The sequence below is a fragment of the Cibotium barometz genome, chromosome 31 (assembly GCF_041138505.1).
Source record: "Cibotium barometz isolate CiBa-2024 chromosome 31, ASM4113850v1, whole genome shotgun sequence".
Classification (NCBI taxonomy): Eukaryota; Viridiplantae; Streptophyta; class Polypodiopsida; order Cyatheales; family Cibotiaceae; genus Cibotium; species Cibotium barometz.
In genome coordinates, this window is record NC_141076.1 from 34921604 (window position 1) to 34943364 (window position 21761).

General features: G+C 42.6%; 1 protein-coding gene across 1 annotated transcript in view; it reads right to left on the reverse strand.

Annotated features, from left to right (window-relative positions):
- Positions 1-15271: 15271 nt before the first annotated feature.
- LOC147620788 (chromatin remodeling ATPase BRAHMA-like) overlaps positions 15272-21761 on the reverse strand; it is a 54744-nt gene continuing 48254 nt past the window's right edge. The window contains exon 14 of the mRNA XM_086825054.1: positions 15272-16258. Coding sequence (XP_086681180.1) covers positions 15452-16258 — 807 coding nt within the window. The 3' untranslated portion in view covers positions 15272-15451. The remainder of the gene's footprint in view (positions 16259-21761) is intronic.

Below are 21761 nucleotides of genomic sequence, written 5' to 3' on the forward strand. Positions count from 1 at the left end.
CCCCCGAAATATTAAATTCTCAAGAAAAAAGAATTATCATGATTTTTCCTATTTTTCAAGACCTCAAAATTTGCTAATTTTGAACTCCACAAAATCCTATCTTATGGCACTCCGAATCTAAATTTTCTTGAAAATTTTAGCGATAAAATCCACCAAAATACAATTGGTATACAAAAAATACAAATTTCTAGGATTTCTAAAATATTTTTTAGAAATTTTCCCAAGTCTAGTAATTATGAAAAAAAAAACCCAAGAATCCCATTGATCATGGAATTTTTTTGATTCTGCCCGACAATCCTCAAATCCAATTAAAATCTATAATTTTAATGGAATTTTTAATTTTCTTAGAAAGAATAGATTTTTACAAGAAATCGAACGGGTCATGAGTGCCCGAATGGACACGCCACATGCCAGACGACAAACTCAGATATTTCAAAAATTGGAAAAATCCTTTGTCTAATTCTCTATGAATTTTCAAGAATTTTTCAAAAATTTAGTTGTACCCCAAACGCACAGCTTGGCCTATGTGCCAACACAGGACAACCTCGTCGATCTTTTCACAAAGGCGTTTGAAGCTTTCCGCAAATCTTTGGGCTTGCTCCCCTTTGTGGACTGATCTACTTCGGGCATGGCACTCCCCAATACATGAGTGCGAGCTCTCGTTCACACCATCACTCCCAGGGGGGATTTGTTGCCATATATATATATAGGCAGTGATGTGTGTGAACACACTTAGGACCGCCGGGGCACTTTTTCCCTCTTTAGCAGGTTTTTTTCCCCTGCTTGTATATACGCCTATCCTTCTAGGGCTAACTTATCTTTGTACATTGACATAATCTAATACATTGTGTGTTGTGTGCATTCTTGCTTCTTCTTCTCCAAGCTTTGTGTGCTTTCCTGCAACCCTAATTTCAACATCTTAAACTTCCTTCTTGAAAGGTTTTCCTAATGATGGAACCTTATTATTCTAATGTTTTCTTAAACTTTCTTCTTGAAGCTTTTTTAAAAGCCTTCTTTAAGTTGATACCATAAAAATTGATCTTTAGATGCTTTTTAGGTCTCTAAGAGGGTAATACCATAATTTGCTATATATTGGGTTTTCCATAAAACAAATATTTCAAATATCATTGACTAGCAAAATCAGGGAGAAGCACTCTTTATGGAAGATATTGGAATTTTCTCATTAAATGGCACATGGCAGGTATTAAACCAGCCATTGTTTATAAAATGATTCATTCACAATGTATTTATTGTAATTAATACCAACTTTTTCTTGGTTTTAGGTGATCTTAAAACATTGAAATGCATGTATAATATATCAAAAGGAGGTAATGCCAAATATCAAAATTACCTTGTTGTACAAGGTACATCTGCCACTTTCCAATATCTTAATATAAACCTTTTAATATTTTATTTGAAAAACTTTACCTTTTCAAAGTTGGTGGATGAAAATTCAACAAGATCTATGTTCCATGTATCTTAAATCCTAGCTCTCTTATTGGCTAGACCATTCTTTTTAAAATACTTTCTTATACATCCCTTTTTTAGTCCAAATTTCATATAATGCCACGTAGATCCCATCTAGGGCTAGGGAGGAGAGTGATCTTGAGATTAACCATGGAAGCAATATAAAACTCTAAGATTGTTAAGATCTGCTCATGCCTAGATAAATCATAATGCAACACAGGTAGAGTGAATAACCATGTTGGCTCGATAAAGCTAACCAAGCTCCACTAATTAGATGTCAGACTGCCTTAACACAGCAGGAAAAGCCATCGGCACTTATTTTTCTTTCTACAAGCCAAACCAATTCATTGAAGTGGACAAAGGGTGCTTCTCAAGCTATATAGAGCCTACAAAGAGGAAGATGTTCAAAATTTTGCAAAGCTGGTCTATAATAGAGAGTTAGAAAAACTAACATTGGTAGGACAATACCTTGGACCATGGTGGGTCTCTTGCTGCTACACATGTCTTGTACCTAGCACCACATCAGAGCTCACCTCAACTCTCTATCATTATTGTGGAAATTATTTGTAGTGATAGAAAAGGGAAATATGGAAAGTTCATAGACCTTACCCCTTATGAAAAATTCTCTTGAGCAAGAACAAGATAATAGAGAAGTAGACCTAGTGTTGGTAGGATGACAATTGTAATTACGAACAAATCTGTGTAGTAAGGTTCCCTCATTCATTGTAGGGGCCAACCTAAGGAGATTAGTGAAGGCTTGGTGATACTCCTCTATGGTTCTTCCTTCTTATGATAGCTCTAAGAATTAATTAATTTTATCTTCTTGAAACCCTAGGGGACAACCGTTGGCAAAGGTATGCTTTTATGTCACCCCATCTTAACTATCCCCTCTCCATGTGATTAGACTCATAGTAGTTCTTCCATCCTATAGAGATCCTACACAAGATACTCCAAGGAACTTGAGTCTGGCATGTTCCATGTTATTCCTTTCATTGTACCACCTCAAAGTATTCTTCCATAGAATAAATCTAAGTCTGTACTATTTCTCCAAGGTTTTTTCCATCACCTTTGAAAGGAAAAGGTTGGGACTTGTTAAGCGCATCCTTAGCATCCCCATCAAGTTCTTCCTCTAAAGGTAGTGTACCTTGTTTTCCTTAATGAATCATAAAGTCCGTGATTTATTTATAACACTTGGCTTTTACTAAACCCCATCTTGCATTTTGAAGTCTAGGCGAAAGATATGCTTATCTATTATTGTAATCAATTTCATATGTATGCACTAATGTAGTTCACTTAAGGTAAAGCCCTCTTCTATTTCAATTATAGATGGCCGAAGATTTTACCAAGGCCTTTTCAATTAAAATTCCATAGAAGACTGTGCCATCATTTCCCAAGAGATCCTTAGTTTTGGGAAATGTCTCCAATCCTTCTTCACCAAAGAGTAATCATGGGAAAAACTTTAGTCAAACTTTAGTCAAGCCCAAGACACAAGATGGTTTAGAGTTGAGGAAGAAACATCACTCCCAAAGTTTAGCTTCAAGAGTGCCTTTCTTTAAGTAAACAACATGAATAATCATGCCAAGAGAATAGATGTTTCAAATGTCAGGAGCAAGGATATGTAAGCAAAGATTGACTGAACCTTCCTAGATGATCAGTAAACCTCCTGTCAAGGTAGTCAAGGACCCAAATACTAAAGACCAGCTTCATTCTAAAGTAATTAAGGTTTTTGTGCAACAAAATTGGGGAAACTCCAAAGGACAATCCCAGCTCAACTTTTTGCTTTAGGTCAAAGAAATATGAGACCCCTACTTTCAGAATTAGGGAAATCCAAGAGATCAATTTCTGACCCAACCAATTTCATCTAAGACAGCTATAGTAGCATAGCTAGCAGAAGAAGAAAGAGGCCAAATTCATGTAGCCATAGAGCACCAAGCTCAAAATTGGTAATTTTTGGTACTCCAATTACCCGTGCTGAATATTAAGGTAAATAATTTATGCTTATATGATTGATTTAGGTAGCACTCCATTGTTCCCCTAGATGAAAAATCAAGAAAATCTATGTAAGTAGAATTGGCTTGTGGAAAGCTTCTTTTCACTTACCATGAGACGGATCTTATTCAGCTTCTTTTAGATGGGAATTCAACCAAGTGCAATTTGAAAGTCTTACCTTTAGCAACCTATGATGGAATCCTAGGAATGGATTGGCCCAAATGAAACCAGGATGATATTCATTGTCATAAAGGAACCATCTCTTTTCTAGATCCTCAAAGGGAAATAGATTTAAGGGATTGGAACCTCTATGTCTCTCGCTTTGTAGTTAGTAAAAGCCTCCAAACTGCTAAAAGGGGCTAGGAAGACACAAACCATTTAAATAGTTATCAAAATAAACTCAATAGACAAAGAGTCAGGATCTAAGGAACTGAAGCGGTAAAGATATGTTAGCGGTGCTAACATACTCTAGGCAGAATATTGTAATTTACGTTAGGTGGATTCACTGTGGAGATACAATAAGGCGTAAATGCTACTTCAAATCTTCTTTGTAATTACTATATATACAAGCACCAAGCGTTCATTATACACTAGATTCATACAACAAATTCATTGTAATACAGATGATGAATGTTAATATAGTTTAATTCTAATTATGTCTTGGCATGACTATGTATTTTGTTATGTCTTTGTTCTTCATGCCAAACTCAATAAGTGTTGGACCCCCCCCAACACTTTCGTGATCCTTCTGTTTGTGTTACGTTCTTACCAGGTAGACGATGGCGTGGTAGCTCTCTTGCTAAAATGGCAATCGTCGCGCCTATGCTAGGGTTTCTTACATTATTTCCCTGATGATGCGTGACCACACAGGAGGAGACCCAACATTGGTGGGCGGGCGGCACTGGTTAACCAAGTGCCAAGATTCCCAATCAGTATGATGAGGTGGATCAATTCTTTGAGTTCCTTGGTGTTCCCATAAATCCTTTGGGCACGGGTAGTGTGCAACCCAATTGGGTAGAATCCCATGTTTTGAGGAAAGTCAATTCCCAAATGACATGCTGGATAATGAAGTTCCACTTGCGGATCCTCAGATTGTTGCCACCAACTTATTGGTAAAAATTGGTATCCTCTTGGCACGTGGCTCCGCAACCCCCTTTGAGGAAGAACGTGTATATAACCCCTTACAAGGCTAAGTGTGTAGTTGTGTGTGAACCACCTCTTACACTGGTGGATAAGCATGCATCAAATAAGGGTCAAATGGTTGTGGGCAAAGCCTATAAAACAAGGGCTTGTACTTCATTCTAAATATCTAAGCCTATAAAACAAGGGCTTATACTTCATTCTAAATATCTAATCAAATCAATCCATTATGATTGTACTTGCAATCCTCTCTCTCTCTCTCTCTCTCTCTCTCTCTCTCTCTCTCTCTCTCTAGCTTTGTCACACTTTCTCTCTCTTTCCACCATAACCATGGACATCTTCTATCCTCTCTAGCCTGTGAGGAAACCCTAACCTTGGCTTAAACCAAAATAGGCACAAAGCTATCCAATAATAAATAACCCATAGAGTAATTAATAACCTTAACTAGTACACTGGAAGGTGGAAGGCTATCCAATAATAATTAATAACCTTAACTAGTACAACCAAACACAATGGCTATTACACCCACCATTGTGTGTGTGTGTGTGTGTGTGTGAGGGCGCACGTGCGTGCAAGCATGCATGTGCGTGTGCGTGTGCGTGTGCGTGTGCGTGTGTGTGTGAGGGCACACGTGTGTGCAAGCATGCATGTGCGTGTGCGTGTGCGTGTGCATGTGCGTGTGCGTGCGTGTGTGTGTGTGTGTGTGTGTGTGTGTGTGTGTGTGATATTACGGCCTTTAACACACACATTGCAACCAACTGTGCACACAAATGGTGACCAACTTCTTCAAGATATTCTATGTGATCCATCCTAGTAGATTTCACTTGGATATCTATAGAATAGATACTTTTTTGTGTCACTTTTAATATTTATCATGCACTTGATAGACATGGATATTTTTTGAGATATGTTACATGAGGGTCTATGTTTTTTGATGGCATTATTATGCTTCATGTTGCATACATGAAATAGGTGTCATGTATATGAGTTATATATGTGGAAGGTATATATGTGGAAGGGTGGTATTGTTCATGTTATGTATAGGCTGTTATGGCTCACCCTAAGCCCTCTTGAAACACATCCAACAATAGATTACTTGGTGAACCGTAACTGTCGTGAGTGAGGATCTTTCCCATGGCTGAGCTCATAACCCTTGAGGTCTCCAAGCTCTACAACTCCTTAAGAAGCAATTCCACCACACCTCCTGTGAGCGTTGTCACACCGCCGCGTTGCACTACGGGTACTCGTCCCTCCTCTCACCTCACATCACTCACACACACTCATCAGCATGCATTAGAGAGAGAGATTAGCAAGAGCTAGACTCTATTGCACAATGGGAGAGTATATTGTATTATGAGAGAAATTCACTTATATATATGGCCATAAGTGTTCACATAAACTGTGGCCGGCCAGGCACTTTAGGCTCATAAGAGGCCTAATGCTATTACAATGACTACTCTCATAATCCATGAAGTACATCACTTGGGAATTCATCCTACATGCTACCACATGCTCTTGAAAAGCGGGAATCACCACACGAATACTCCGTCGTCACACCATTACTACGGGCGCCCATCCAAGTTGTAGTTTTGGACACCATTACTTCATATCTTAAATGTATGACCCTTTGGTGTATCTACCTTGACTCCTTGATGTAAGATAATGGTGGTAGTTCTTGTTAACCCTAGGAATGGTTTAGCATAGGCATTCAGACTTTGAAGACTATGTTGCTATTCATGTATAGGCTTTCAAACTTTGTAGACTATGATGTGAGTTAATGCGATGCTAAATGACTTTGAAGGAGTATGACCATGCTTTGTGAATCTCCTATTTGTGATAGTTGCTTCAACATGCTTGTGAATCTCCTATGTGTGCTAGTTGATGAAGCTACATGTTCAAGTTGATTTGTAAGCACCAATGATTAACATTGTCTGAAGACACAAGGGATTACATGTATATGATGTTTGGGCTAAGATTAAGGTTTGGGACAAGGGCTACCACCTACCTAAAAATTGCTTCCATATTTTTAAAATTACGATAATTATATTCTTAAGGAGGTTTATATTCCGTATTTTAAAATTCTTGAGGTTTATTTGTTGACTCGCTATAGCTTGCCTATATGATGGTTAGAGCATGCTTGAAATAGAGCAAAGTTACATACCACTACTCTTAGTGTCTCAGTAGATCCCACCAGGTTGGGTCATGTCCCATGTATACTCCAAAAGAATAGCCCTCCAACCACTTGGATCAAATGATGAATATGGAAGACCAATGTCGATATGAGGCTAACCTAAAATCCTCCTGGGATGAAGGGAATGCTAGAAACTAGCCCATCCTCACAATTGTAATATGAATCTGGCACTAAATACATCTACACGATGAGCTTAAAACTTGTGGCTAGTATGTCAAACTGTCCTAGCACACAAAAGAACCACCGCAATGTCGATATGAGGCTAACCTAAAATCCTCCTGGGATGAAGGGAATGCTAGAAACTAGCCCATCCTCACAATTGTAATATGAATCTGGCACTAAAGACATCTACACAATGAGCTTAAAAATTGTGGCTAGTATGTCAAACTGTCGTAGCACACAAAAGAACCACCGTGCATGCCAAGACTAGCATCTGAATGTCTTGCCACATAATCAAAAACCATACACTGCAAATGGCAAATGAAGGTCAAAGAATATGTTATTGGATTGATCATACTCTAGTTCATCTAATTTTGATGTGTAAATGGCCTCAATATGGAATGGATGACCAATGGTGAGATGAATCTGGCTCAGAAAGCTGTAGTCCCTTTTTTCCCTATGACAATGCTAGACCCAATGTTGCACAATGGCTTGAACAATTGTTTGGGGCCTGTTTTGTAGCTAGTGTGTGCGTGAAGCTAACCGTGGCTCTTTTGAAGTGATATTCACATATCTGCAATATAAACAAGCGTTGTTGAAAAATTTGCCTTTGTTTTATGGTCAACAACTAGTGCATGTTTACTCTTGGCTGCCAACTAAGGGCCATCATAGTCTCATAAGGTACAAGTTTCCTATATGGGTGGAGATAGTTGACCTCCCATAATATTTTTGAGCTGCACTACCATTTTTTACAGAATTGCATATCATGGGATATTGATAAACCCACACCGCCTGATCTTGCCTTTGATGTGGAGATGATTGGCATGCCCTCCTAGGATGTCTTTTTTAAAACATGAATGGGGAAGATTTTATGGCTCTTGCTTTCACTTGTGGCAAATTTGGTCATGTGCAATCAGAGTGTCCGATTGTGCAACTACAATGCAATTGAATGAGAACACTCTAGTGGGAACAATGCAACCCCAAAAAGGGGGGGCAAAATGTACAACAGGCCCCAAATGTTAACATAAACAAAAACAAAGTAAAAGTTGTATCCACTAGTTCTCCTATGCCAAAACCTAAGGAGAAGGAAAAGCAAGATACAAATTCTTGGCAGACCCCTAAAAAAACAATAAGACCCAAACCTGTTGTCTCACACAATTGGATAGAGGTTACTTCGACTAGTGGATGTCATACTAATGAAATAGCTAATGATGTTACAAGTGTTGGTTAACTTCAATCGATAGTTGTGAGGGTTGATCCATTATATGAGCAAACCCAAACACTGCTACTTGCAAATGTTGTGCATGGCCCTAGAACTGCAAGTGATTCAAATGCTATGGTTAATGTTGAGCATGGCTATGCCGGGAGCCATGCAATCATGTTTGTGGAAACTTGAGAGGTGTTGCTCCCATTACAAAACATGTAAATATGTATATACCACTTAGATGTTTGAATTATAATGTACAAGGCCTCTATAAATAAATGGAGGTTGATTTCAGCTTACATACATAGAACTCAACCGCACATAGTTTGCATGGGAGAACAGAACCAACATTCTTTTGCTAGGAGGGAAGGTTGCTTTACAGGTTTTCATATCTTTAATGTTGGTAAGCATTCTTTTTCTAGTGCTACCATTTTGGTTAGGCATGAGCTACAGCCTCAACTAGCTCACAATTATCCTCAAGACAGATGGATGATCATTCAATGTATGGTGAATGGTGAAATATTTGAGTTTGCAACTGTATGTGCTTCGTAAACATCTACAGTTTGAGCTCAAATGTGGCAACAATTGCAAGCTTATCCATGGATCATAAATGCTTTTTTATGTGGTGACTTCAATAATTCACGAGACTATGAAGACAATAGCTCTCACAGATCACACATGATTGCTTCTAAGAAAAGGACATGTCAAAATGTACTTTGAAGCACAGTGGGCTAGATTAGATCGATGGTATATGCTCAATGCAGATCAGTTTGATGCCTTTACTTACACTATGTTCATAGACTTCTCTATGCAAAGTTCAGATCACTTCCCTTTATGGATGACTACGCAAGATGTACCTTTGCCTCACAAGAAATTTCTCAGAATTAAGAATAGCTACCTAACACTAGCAATTCAAAGTTTTGGTGAAGGCTGAAATTCAGCTTGTAAAGCTTCACATGCAAATTGATGTAGATCTAGCATGGTACAAATTTGCAATCAGACTCCAGGATGTTATTCAAAAATATGGGAAATGATATATGGGCATGGAAAAACAAAATGTGTTGATTGCAAAATCAACAATGCAATTATTGACAGAGATTGGATGCTCAAGCACAGGATGACCTTCTAGAGGCCCAAAATCAACTGAAATGCAATGATGCCAAGAAACTTCAAAAATGACAAATTAGGGCAAAATAAAAATCTCTCAAGGATAAAGGTTGCTCTTTAAAGGCCGCCTTTAAGAATCTGCATGCTTCCAAGAAAAGTCAATCCATTCACAGATTTAAAAATGACAATGGGCAATGGACTCAAAATAAACATCAACTAGAGATAGAAGTATGGAATCATTTTACTGCCCTTTTTGTTGCCCCTACACAACCACCACAGAAAACCATACATGCATGTCATGTTATTTTGCAAGTTAATTAAATTTTTACACCTCAAAAAACATTGGAAATGGAAGTGTCTTTTTAGAAGAAGAGTTGCATGATGTCTTGCATGGTTTAGGGAAATGGAAATCTCGTGGCTAGGATGGCTTCACAATAGAGTAATGTCTTCAGTATTAAGATTCACTAAAAAATGAAGTGCTTCATATGATTAATATTCGTTGGCACTCTCGGGTGCTACCAACTTCTTGGAAGCAAGGGCTGGTGCGTTTACTCCCTAAAAAACAGTTATGTGATAAAGTGACAGAATGGAGATCTATCACCCTTATGCATATCATTTACAAGCTAGTTGCTAAAATGCTAGTCATTAACAGATTGAAAGACGTCCTTCATGATGGACTACACCCTGCTCAATATGGTTTTGTGCCTAGGCGACAAATTGCAAATGCGTACATAGGCATTGAATATGCTAAACACACGAATCAAGATGTACTCATAATGCAAATAGATATTTAAAAGGCGTTTGACACAGTTCAATGGCAATTCATAGCTCAAGTGATGGACAAAATGGGTTTTGGTCCAAAAATGAGGAATATCATATATTGGTTGTACGAGGAAGGGACATCCCAATGTATTATTGGAAATGAACTCTCTGTTCCATGGAAGCTTGGACGATCCATGAGACAAGGATGTCCACCAGGTGCCTTGCTTGATGCAATAGCTACTCACTGTACATGGACAATTTGACTGTGGAAGGGAAGCATTACAGGAGCCAATCAATTTGTTAGTCAAGCGTATGTAGATGATTCCTTCTTCTTTCCCATCAACACACAACATGATGTCAATGCAATCATGGATGCATTGAAGCTATATGGATTAGTTGCTGGATTGAAGGTTGATTTTACTAAGTTGAAGTTGTTGCCTTTTGAAGAACGTGACTGGCATTCCATTCTTTGGCCAAGTTTCGTATTGCCTCCAAACTAAATAGTACGGCATCTTGGATATCCTATCGGATGGAAGTGTCTCTCAACAAGAAAGAAAGGCAATGGATTATGGATAAGCTAAATCACAAGATTGAGTATTGGAAATTGTCAACATGGCCGTTGCATGTACAACTGCGTATTGCCCAATCCATCATTATGGCCTATGTTCAGTTCCACTTGCCTCTTGTGCCTTGATCAAAGAAGGATATTGACTATTTCATGTCCAAATCTCTAGAATGTTTATGGAGGACAAAAATAGATATAAAGGTTGTTATATTGCTCAAAAAAGAACTTAAATGAACTCCCAATAGCATGGAGGCCTAAATATACTCAATATTCGCTACCATGCCATCACAAGAAAGGCAACTCTACTTCTTGAATTCCTTCACCAAAAGAAACCTTGGACTTCGATGCTGGCACATTTGATTGTGATAATGAAAACAAAAGCTTTTGCAGATTGGATAGTGTCCCACCAAGATGTCATATTTGGAAGATTTGAAGGCCGGATTGTGAGATGCCCTTATTCCACCAGGCTTATACATGACTGGCAAATGCTTCTTTGTCATCTTTCTTGGTCAAGCAGACCTCCTGATAGAGGTAACTCTTTGAAAAAAGAAAGTTTTCATTGGAGTAGGGCTTTTCAGCATTCATTGGCTGCACTACAACCCATAAAAGCATACTTTGGTGTGGGCCTAGTTGATGATGTTGTTGATGATCAAGGCACTGTATTCTCCTTTCCACAAATACAATTTGGGTATGCATCACAGGCATGTATGGCATGAAGTAATTTCTATATTGCAAGATTTTCAACTGGTGCCTCCACTTGAGGATGAGGAAAGATTAAGAGACTGAAAATTTGATAGGCAACTTCCAGGTTACTCTCCTTTCTCTTTCCATCACCTCACGGGGCAGCTAGTGCTTCTCCCTCCACCTTGGATACAAACACATGCCAATTAGTGTGGCATGTAAACAAACCTCTTCGCTAGTGGAAGGCCTCTTTGACTACAATTTCAAAGACTAAATTGCCTCTCAAATGACTTTTCTTGTGAAGATGCATTGTGGGTGAATTCTTGATTGGAACCTTCTTAGCTTAAAGAAATATTTCACCTACCTCTTGCAAAAGGCTTTCCCATCACCAACAGACAGTTATTCATTTGTTATTGGGATACCCCTCTTCTCGCGCTCTCCTGGGGACAGCAGACTGTCAAAGCACTTGAGAGTGCGATCTCCCAACAACTTTAAGAAATTCTTCCGGATGTTTGGCCACCTTTCTTCGCCTTTGCCAGATTACACGATTTTTCTTTTCTAGACTAGATACTGGGTTTTGTGGACAATCTACCCTCGTCACCATTTGGTCGCCCATTTGGTCTATCTCCATTTGTGGTGCCACTTCTATGGGACTGTCACTCCATAGAGCGGCCAGATCTGTGCCATGTTCACATGAGACCACGCCGGTGTCTCATGTGAAAGGGCCAATTACTTTGTGTCACATGGATGAGAGCCAGTATTGTGCCACCCATGTGTGACTAGGATCGTGTCATATGGACGGAGCCTGTATCGTGCCAGCCGTGTATGGCCAGGACGATATCTTGTCCATGGGACTCACTCCATAGAAGGACCCATGTTTGTATCGCGTCTTGTCTATAGGACTGACAGTCCATAGGAAGGCCAAGGTTTTCACATTCTGTCGCGCCAGATTTGTGCCCGATCAAAATGTCTTGTACAAGTTTCATGATGAAAGGGAGATTTCGTACATTACATGTGTACGTGCATCCATCTTTGTATGTTGGATTTGTTTTCGCATGACTTGTTTTCGTGTGAGTGCTTGTTATGTCTGCCAATGCACTGACGAGGACGCCCTCTAGTGTACCATGGATGTGCCTGTCTATTGACGCATTGGTGTGGCATGTGAACATGTGGTAAGTATTCTTTTTAACCCATTTTCTAAAGTTATAATTTTTAAATTATGCTAACGTTTGTATTTATAAGGTTATGTGTTCACATTCATTAAAACTACTAGCCATGGACAATAATAAGTGTGGAAGTCCAAAATTCATTTGAAGAAAGTCATGTACTTGCCATGAAGATCACACGTAAATATATTGGACGGGGGCCACGTAGAGGAAGGCGTGGAGGAAAGAACCTTAACCAACTTTCTCTCTCTTCTGGCCGTCGAAGCAAATCTCTCTCCTCTCACCCTACGTACTGAAGCACCCGACGACTCTTTCTCATCTCACCCGATGGATTGAAACGGAAGCACCGAACACACACACTCTCTCTCTCTCTCCTTCGGCGGACCGAAACAAGGCTTCGTTGTCTCCTCCCTCTCCGGACTGATACAACAATACAAGCCTTATACGTTGCTAGTACCTGCTCCGCACATCTGTGCAATCTGATTATTGCTCCGTACATCATGTACTTGTCCCATATCAATTCCAACCTGTACTACACAACCGTACTAGCCTTGTACATCCTGTAATGACCCCAAACAGCTTGTATCTGATATGTACTAGCTTGTAGGTTGTACCGTACGCCACATGGAATGGCAATCGACTCATACAGCAACATCAAGTTTTTCCTCTCTTGTTTACCAAGTTTTTTGTGTATGTAAATTCTCTCCTCCGTTTTGCAAAGTTTACTTGCAAGTGTTCTTTTTCTCTCTCTTCCTCCTAGTGGATCTCTTGAGAATGCAAGAGCCAAGGTGCTAGAGGTCGAGACAAAAGACCAGGATTGAAGCTGGGAGTCTCTCTGTGAGAACCAACCATCCTGTCGTGGTTGAGCACTTTGACAAGTGTTAGTACTCGAGTGCATTTTCATGTACGATCTCGAAACACCAATTTCGTGCAAGTGCTTAACCCAATGGTGGTGTCAAGTTGTGCATTGTCATTTTCAGATTTGTGGATGCTTATGTTGTTCATTATTCATTATTATCAAGGTTAAGTGATCTAAGTTTGTGCATTTGTTTTCCAATTGTGCTTGGTCTTAAGTGGGGAGCAGTTGCAACCATGCACGAAATCAACTGATTTTCTACCATGAGGAGATCATATGCTTTCCTTTTTTAAGGCCTCTTTACCTTTCACTCCCAGATTGACCTCGGAGATCTTTCCTCAATAGTTGGAAGTGTTTTTCCACTGTTTCTAATATATGAGGAGTGGTTGTCCCACCTTCGAACAGCTATGAATGTACCATGCAATACTTAATGAAGTAGTGGTTCCACCCAAAAATAAAAAAATAATAAAAAAGACGTTTTTATCTATAAATCTACAAATTTGCATGCATGTGCATTCAAAACGTATGCACTTATGTATGTATTCTCATTGCACACATGCACAATTGCTACAAACAAGAACAAAGTTGTTTAGCAACACTACATAATGGATGAGAAAAACTTGGGAGTGAAGTGATGTTCCCCATGACCAAACTCCTCTCTTATGTGAACAACTCATGCTGGTGCCCTAGCATCTCAAAATATAATAGTGCTCAAACATGCAAAACATTGTCTCCACCTCTTACACATTGTCACAGCCACCTCTTGGCCTCTCTCTACATGGAACCTACGTGATGAAACATGAAACTGACCCATAGAAATCCAGTGCACGTAATAGGTGAATCCCAAGAATCCGAGCATCATCTTAACAAACCCCTTCTCCGAGAAATTGGTCTCTATAGTCCATTCTACATGTTGAGTCCATGTCTTTTGGATGTAAAGTTGCCAATGATCTTCCTCAATAACCTCGTTTTGCTTGTTGGTTTGTATGGCAGCTTGTGATTGTGTATATTGGAAAGGCAATAATCTATATATAGAAGGTCTATGAGATGCCATCCAACCATCCAGTAATGTGGTCTGTTAATACCCACATAACAATGCACCTATGCAACTAATTGCATAAAAGAACATAGGGTCAATCATGGTAATATTTGTGCCGCCCACGTGATGAATCCTTTGAATGTACACGGCCAACAAAAATAGTGCATCTATGGGTTGGCCATTACCAGGGGGAAGATAAAGCTGCACAACCCTCCAATAGCCAGGTTGCAGGTTTGCTCTCTCAGCCTGTCCATTTTTCTTCTTTCGACGAAAAAGCGCACTGGGTAGGTGAGAATATAAGTGGGTACAAATAACGAAAAGAAGGTCTCGCAATAATGCCCCTAAGACATGATGTGAGGTAGAGGGGTTACTGCAAATAATGCATGAGAGAATCAAACAAAAGACTTTTTTTTTTTAAGTGTGCATTCTCCCTCAAGATGCAGACCCACGAACCTATCATCAACCATGATGTCCCCATGAGCACTGTACGAACCAATCCAAACAGATTGGTTTAAAGCTACTGAAAGTAGGATTGAGAGGATTCTCTCTCAAGGCAGGCCGATGATGCAAACCCTCTTGTCAACCATGATGTAGGAGATAGTCTCATGATAATCTCATCATGCTCCATAAGCGCTGTACGAACGGGTCCAAGCACTCAAAGAGAGCAATAAAGCCATATGCAGGACCAGGTCAAAGTATAACCAACCCAAGCACCCAAAGAGAGCACTAAAGCTGATGGGTGACCAGGTCAAAGAAAGCACGTCCATCATGTCCACCTGAGCCATATTTACATTCCTAATCAGGTCCATCATCTACGTAGACACTTGGCTTAATCAAGCACTAATAAGCCTGGAAATATAGGCTTGATTCACCCACGAGAGAGCGAAAATTCATCAACTAGCCTTGAAGATGCTTGAAGGAGGGTGCCTTCTCTAGTAGACTAAATTTGCAATTCAAAGAAGAAGAAACTCCTTAGACTTGAAAATGCTATTTTCTAGAAAACATAAATTACCTTTTTGTGCATGTATACCAATTTTTCATAAAGGAAATAAAGGGGGCAGGTCAGCTAGCGCATGACGTGACCCAAAAAAATGAATCGATTAGAATATACACAAATACAAATACTTATACATAACTGGGCCTTCTTTTCCCTCCATCTGTCCTCATTTTCTTCACGGGAGTCAACCACTGATCAGACCCCAAACTTACCGCCCCTCTATTCAATCCCATAACTTGAACCTTCTCGGGAGCCCTCTGTCCAGTGGCAACGGGCAGAAATGTTCCCACCTGGCTAGCCCCGACTTTCAAAGCTCCAGCATGCTTGCTGCTGTCACTGCTACTAACACCTACTGTCCTGACTTTTTTTCCTACTAGCTTTACACCTATTCGGTTGTCAGAATCCATAGCTGTCCTACTACTACCTGTATTTTTCCCTGGATTGATATCAGCAGGTGCTGCCACATTGATGGTCCTTATTATATTTAGAAGTTTTCCTCTGTCTTTGCGCTTCTTCTTGCAGAACACAAGGTCTACGGGGTGTCGAGGTTCTTCGGGATCACCACCACCACCTTTTCCATGCTCTAATTTCATCTTTATTCTCTCTGAGGTTTTCTGTACTACTGGCACAACCTTGCCTTTCTTATGCGACCTTTTGTTGCTCTCAATATGGATGCTTTTTCTGGGTGGCCTCTCTTCATTTGTCTCATTTGTTTTTGTGGCCAGACGGGCCATTAGTGAGACGGAAAGCTCTGTTTGGGATTTCCCAGTCCCAATTTGAGTAAGTTGCTGTCGGGGAGAAGACCCAGAACTGATGGTGGCTTGGCTAAGAGTAGCCAGAGTCCTTGTCTTTAGCGAGCTCAAATCGTTGTCTGGAAAGCTGCGGTGCATGCGCTGGAAGTACATACCTTGCAGCCTCCGAATGTATGTTTTCACCTGTGCACGAGTAGTGCATAAGCTGCTTGATTAAGAGAAGCTTCACGATTCAAATTTGATGTCAAGTTGAATTCCGTAATCAATTTCAAAATATAAACTAACACCAATATCAATTTACCCACATAAAAATACCATCCTGAATACTAAAGCTTTCAAGGGTACCAAATGCTTGCACAAGGCCATATAACAAGAGAGTCAAAGCTCAGGGCATCAAAATCAAGAGAGTCAAAGCTCAGGCCATATAACAAGAGAGTCAAAGCTCAGGGCATCAAAATCAAGTAGCTTAATGCTTGAGAACTTTGATCGAGAGTATGTCATTCATGTAGCGAAGCTGGCGCTTCCCCCCCCTGCGCGACTCCAACTGCCACCATTCGCCTCCCCTCCTGGCCGCCTGTGTCTCCCTCCATCGCCTCACACCAGCACCCTCCCTGGCCGCTTGCGCCACCTTCGCTTCCGCCACCCACTCCCGCTTTGCTGATGTCCCTCCCTCGCCCTTGCCCCCCTCGCCTCAGCTTTGTTCCTTTTCCACCTCACCCCCTGCCAGTGACTCCTCGCCTCAGCCTCACCTAAGCCCTCACTTCCTTTTCTTCTCCTCACTGCCTGTTTTCCTCCCTGCGCAGCCCGCCAGGCTGTGCATCGTTGCCTCGCCACCCTTTCCCCCCTTCCTTCCGAGCTTTCCCCCCTCCTTACCCTCTCCCCAACCTTCCTCGTCAGGTGCTTTTAGCTTTCGGCAACTTCTGGTCTTGAACCCCTGAGAAGACTCCATAGCAGCTGCTCCGTCATCCCCAACTGAGTCCACCATGGCTTGCCTCTCCTTTTCAGAAGACGATCTCCAGTTCCTCACTTCGATAGTCGCTTCTGTGGAGGCCACCACCTTGGTATGCAAGATTGTGGGTAGCCTTCCGGCACACGGACAATTCAAGGATCTGTTTACAGGCAAGCCTTCTTGGCACACTTGGAAAGATCACTGACATTCATCCCTTGGAGTGTAACTATCAAGTTGAGTTCGATTCACCTGCAGCTTCGGACAGAGTCATGCAGCTGAGCCCTGTCGCACTACGTATGGCCCATGCCTTCTTTGCGAGGTGGCAGCACGGCTTCAACCCGGCATCTGACCCTTTGGCTCACGTCTCAAGCTTTCTTGAGACAGCCTGCTTTCCAAGTCTTAGGAAGGAATACCTTCCTCTCCTCCCTGTGATAGGTGGTGCTATTGAGAGAGTGATGGAATCCCCCACCACATTCTTGTACGGACTGCTGTGTTTCCATCCCTTCATATCTACATTGCCTCTCCAGAGTCAGTGCCTCATGCCATATCACTCCCTAGCTTTCGGGGACCGTATTTTGCAGAGAAATGAGTACTCTGGCCTCCCAAGCCAATGTTTCATATGCCGACAGATGGGACACCTCGCTAGAGCTTGTCCTTGTTAGCAATCCAAGAGGCCGCCTCTAGTGCTTCCCACCCCCCTCCCCCGCCCTGCGCGCCGGCAACTTCTTGTCTTGAACCCCCACAAGGCCTCCACCTTGGGTATGCAAGATTGTGGGTAGCCGCTCGGCGCGCACAAACAGTTCAAGGATCTGTTTATAGGCAAGCCTTCTTGGCGCACCTAGAAAGATCGTTGACATTCATCCCTTGGCGTGTGACTACTATCAGGTTGAGTTCGCTTCACTTGCAGCTTCAGACAGAGTCATGTAGTTGAGCCCCATCGCACTACATATGACCAAGGCCTTCTTTGTGAGGTGACAGCACGGCTTTGATTGGCATCCAACCCTTTGGCTGGCATCTCAAGCTTTCTTGTGACAGTTTGCTTTCCAGGTCTTAGGAAGGAATACCGTCCTCTCCTCCTGGTGAGGAGGTGGTGCTATCGGGAGAGTGATGGAATCCCCCTACCACCGTCGCTTCGATTCATGTACAGACAGCTGTGATTCCATCCCTTTGTATCTCCGGAGTCAGTGCCTCATGCCATATCGCCCCCTAGCCTTCAAGGGACCCTATTTCGCAAAGAAATGAGAGGAGGAGGCCATATATGTAGAGCTCTACAAAGAGTTAGAGGAGATTGATAGACGAGTCTCTCACACTCGTCGTGGCCGCCGAGCTAGAGGTGGAGTACAGGTTCGGCCTATTCTTACCTTTGGCTCTCGGACCTCTGATCGCCAAGTTGCTACCTATGTAAGACGTGGCTCTCAGAGCTCTACCTCCCCAGCGATTAGAGTTGAGGATACTTCCATTGCGGAGTCTTCTTCGGCAATTCGTGGTGATATTAGGGAGCCCGAATATGATGATGAGGGCAACGTTGGTGGGAGCTCTGAGGTGTCCTTCTCTAGTGAGGATATGGAAGAGCCTAGCGATAGCTCTGAGTCCTGACTCCTGCCATAGATGGTGACATAGGCTTTTAACCTCTATAGTCCTCTATGGGCTTTTTGCATTTTTGTACTCACATTTTTGTACTTGCCCATGTAGCATGCCGACTTTTGCGGCTTTATATATATTCATGACTCTTTGACATGTCACATGTACATTTGTCTACTTTCATTTTCTATGCAAGTTGCAAGTTGCAAGTTGCAACATTCTAAATTTTTATGTTTTGGGTAAGTTTTGCATCTATATTTATATTTTCTATGCAAGTTGCAAGTTGCAACTTCTCTTAGTTTTGCATCTATATTTATATTTTTAAGTATTTTTTAATGGACCGTACCTCCACTGTATTTTTATTTTTAAAATTTAGCAGTGTGTTTCGAGACCGTATTTGAACAAACCGTACCGAATCGAACTTTTCGTACCTGACAACTATGGTTTCATCTACCTACAAATGGGACACCTCGCTAGAGCTTATCCTCGTCGGCAATCCAGGAGGCCGCCTCCAGTGGTTCCCCCCGTTGGCCCCAGCTCACATCTTCCCCAGGGGGTGGGAGGGACACAGGCCCTTAGGTACCAAAGTGCTAAGACCCGACCTCAGTTGAGACCGGCTTAGGAGAGTGGCAAACCTCTAGCCTGAGGCAGAACCGCCGGCTGACTTCTAAAGCAGAGGGGCACCACCAGGATACAAGAGGATACCGTTGTGTCAAAGAACCATTACGAGCATTCTCTCAGCAAGCCCCCCCCCCCCCCCCCCCCCGCGACAATGATGCACATGCCCCCTCCCCCCCCCACCCCCCCCCCCCCCCCCAAAAAAAAAAGTTACCTTTGAGCAACCCGCCCCAGCCCCCCCATCCGGTCATCGAGATCCCCCTCCAGGCCCTTTGACCCTCCAGAGCCTTAGGCAGACCCATCCTCGCACACTAGTCACATCCCTCTAACTAGTCTTACGTAGTCTCCAAGTCCATGGCGAAGTAGATGACCACTTGCAGCTCCCTCTGCTCCCACTGTACCGGAACCCCATCCTCCCCCCCCCCCCCCTTTCCACCTCTCTAGATATTCCCTCCGACCGCACCTGACCCAGAGCGGAGGAAACCGGCCAGCTCAGCCCGCTCTTTGATCCATCCTTTTACGGAGCCAGTAGAGATGACCATTGCTGCCTCTCCAGTCCTCCAGAATCGCTAGACACCCCCCAACCCCCAGGGCAACCGGGTGCTAGGGCAGCCGGTTGATTACATCTTTTTCTAATGCCTTCCCATCGTAGGAGCTGGTATGTTTGAAGAGACAGTGGTTCCCATTCGCATGTGTGTGGTGTCACATCACTCCAGACCGTCCACCCACCGAGAGTGGCGCAACAATCTTCCCCTTCCCACTGAGTGCAGCACAGGGGACAGACTACAGCATGAACTCAATGTCCACCCCACCACACTATTCAGGGGCAAGCCATAGAGCTCTCACACCATTTGCACCACCTATGTATCACTAATGTGCTTACCCACCTCTAGCCTTTGGCTCAATGGAGTTGGGTGGCTCAGGCCTTAGAGATCAGGCAGGGGAGATGGTGTCTTCCGGCATGGAGGTGCTGCTTTTTGTGTTTCTTCATGTTTCAGTGACAGTACCACTTCCCCCTCTTCAGATACCTGCATTGTGACAGCTAGAGCCTAAAGTATGCATACTCCAAGGCTTGAACAGAGTGGCTCCACATGGAGGCCAAGATTCGCGCCCATCTGGTGCGGCTGCACCCCAGGACAAACAGTGATTACTCTCCATCGAAACCCATGCCCAAGACTCCTCGGCAGTTCAAATAGTTCCGCTTCCCACCAATCTTAGTAATGCATATTGTCTCATGGAACATCCAGAGTGTGGGGGGCCCACAATGCTTTCAAAGGCGTGATGTTCTTAGAGAGGAGCTCCACAGTGCCGCACTTGGTGGACCCATTGGCATTCTCTTCATTCAAGAGCACCATCTTTCAGAGGGACGTACCCACTACCGTTGCGGGAAGATCTTATAGGGCAGGAGTCACACCTTCTATTCCATTCTTTTGGACCCTCCCGGACACAAGGTGGAGTATGCATTTCCATCAATGAGCAGCTATAGCCGCCGGCGTTGGTCGACTAAGTTATCATTGTTGCTGAATGAGCTCAAGGGGTGACCATCAGGATTGGAGAGGATTGTGTGGGCTTCCTAAATGTGCCGAACGATGCAACAGGCAAGGCCACCTTCTAGAGTACAGTTCATCAGTCCCTGCTGGCAAGCGGATTCCTAGTGTATGGGTGGGGATTTTAACATACTAGAGTCGACAGAGGACAGACTCGGAGGTGGCACGGCTATAGTATTTGCTACAAATTACTCGACTTGGGAGGAGCTGATTTTGGCTCTTAGGAAACAGGACCCTTGGCATCTTCCAGAGTTTGGACGCAGCCCCAGGAGTTCTCCAAATCCTACGAGAATACTGACCCTAGCCTATCGAGATTAGATCAGTTCTCTATAGATGAGGTGGCTTGTGGTCATGGTGGCATGATTGGTATTTTGACAAACACTACTTTCTCTGATCACGCACAGGTTATTCTCTCCCTGAAAGACCCCTCGAGGCAAGACAAACATTTGAGTACCTGGATTCCAGATAGCCTCATCCAGGATTCTGAGATTTGCAGCACGATAGAGAGGATTTGGGAGAGGCTACTAGATTTTCACTCAGAAGCAGCCCCACAAGCGCCTTTGAGAGATTAGCAGTCTATTAAAGGAGACAACGTAGAGCAGATTGGCGGGCTTGTTGGGCCAAGGGAGTGATGGAACCTACAACGCAAACACACACAGACACACACTCGAACAGAGAGCCCTATGAAGCTGACTAACAATTATAACAAGTGAGAGTATAAGGTACTATATACCTAGGGATAAGTGTCCCAACACACCAAGAGTGTGTTCACCCGGGGAAAAAACCCAAGCCAACACTTTGTAAAAAGTGCCCGTGTGTAAGTGACTATTCACACCAAGACTTCCCGGAGGCCAAAGGCTAACAAAACCCCCTGAAGTGAATGGTGTGAACGTGTACATGGCGTAGCAACTACCCTGGTAGACGTAATACATTTAAAGCTTTGCAAAAAGCTTCAAACTCCTCTCTTGAAAGAGACTTTGTAAACCCATCT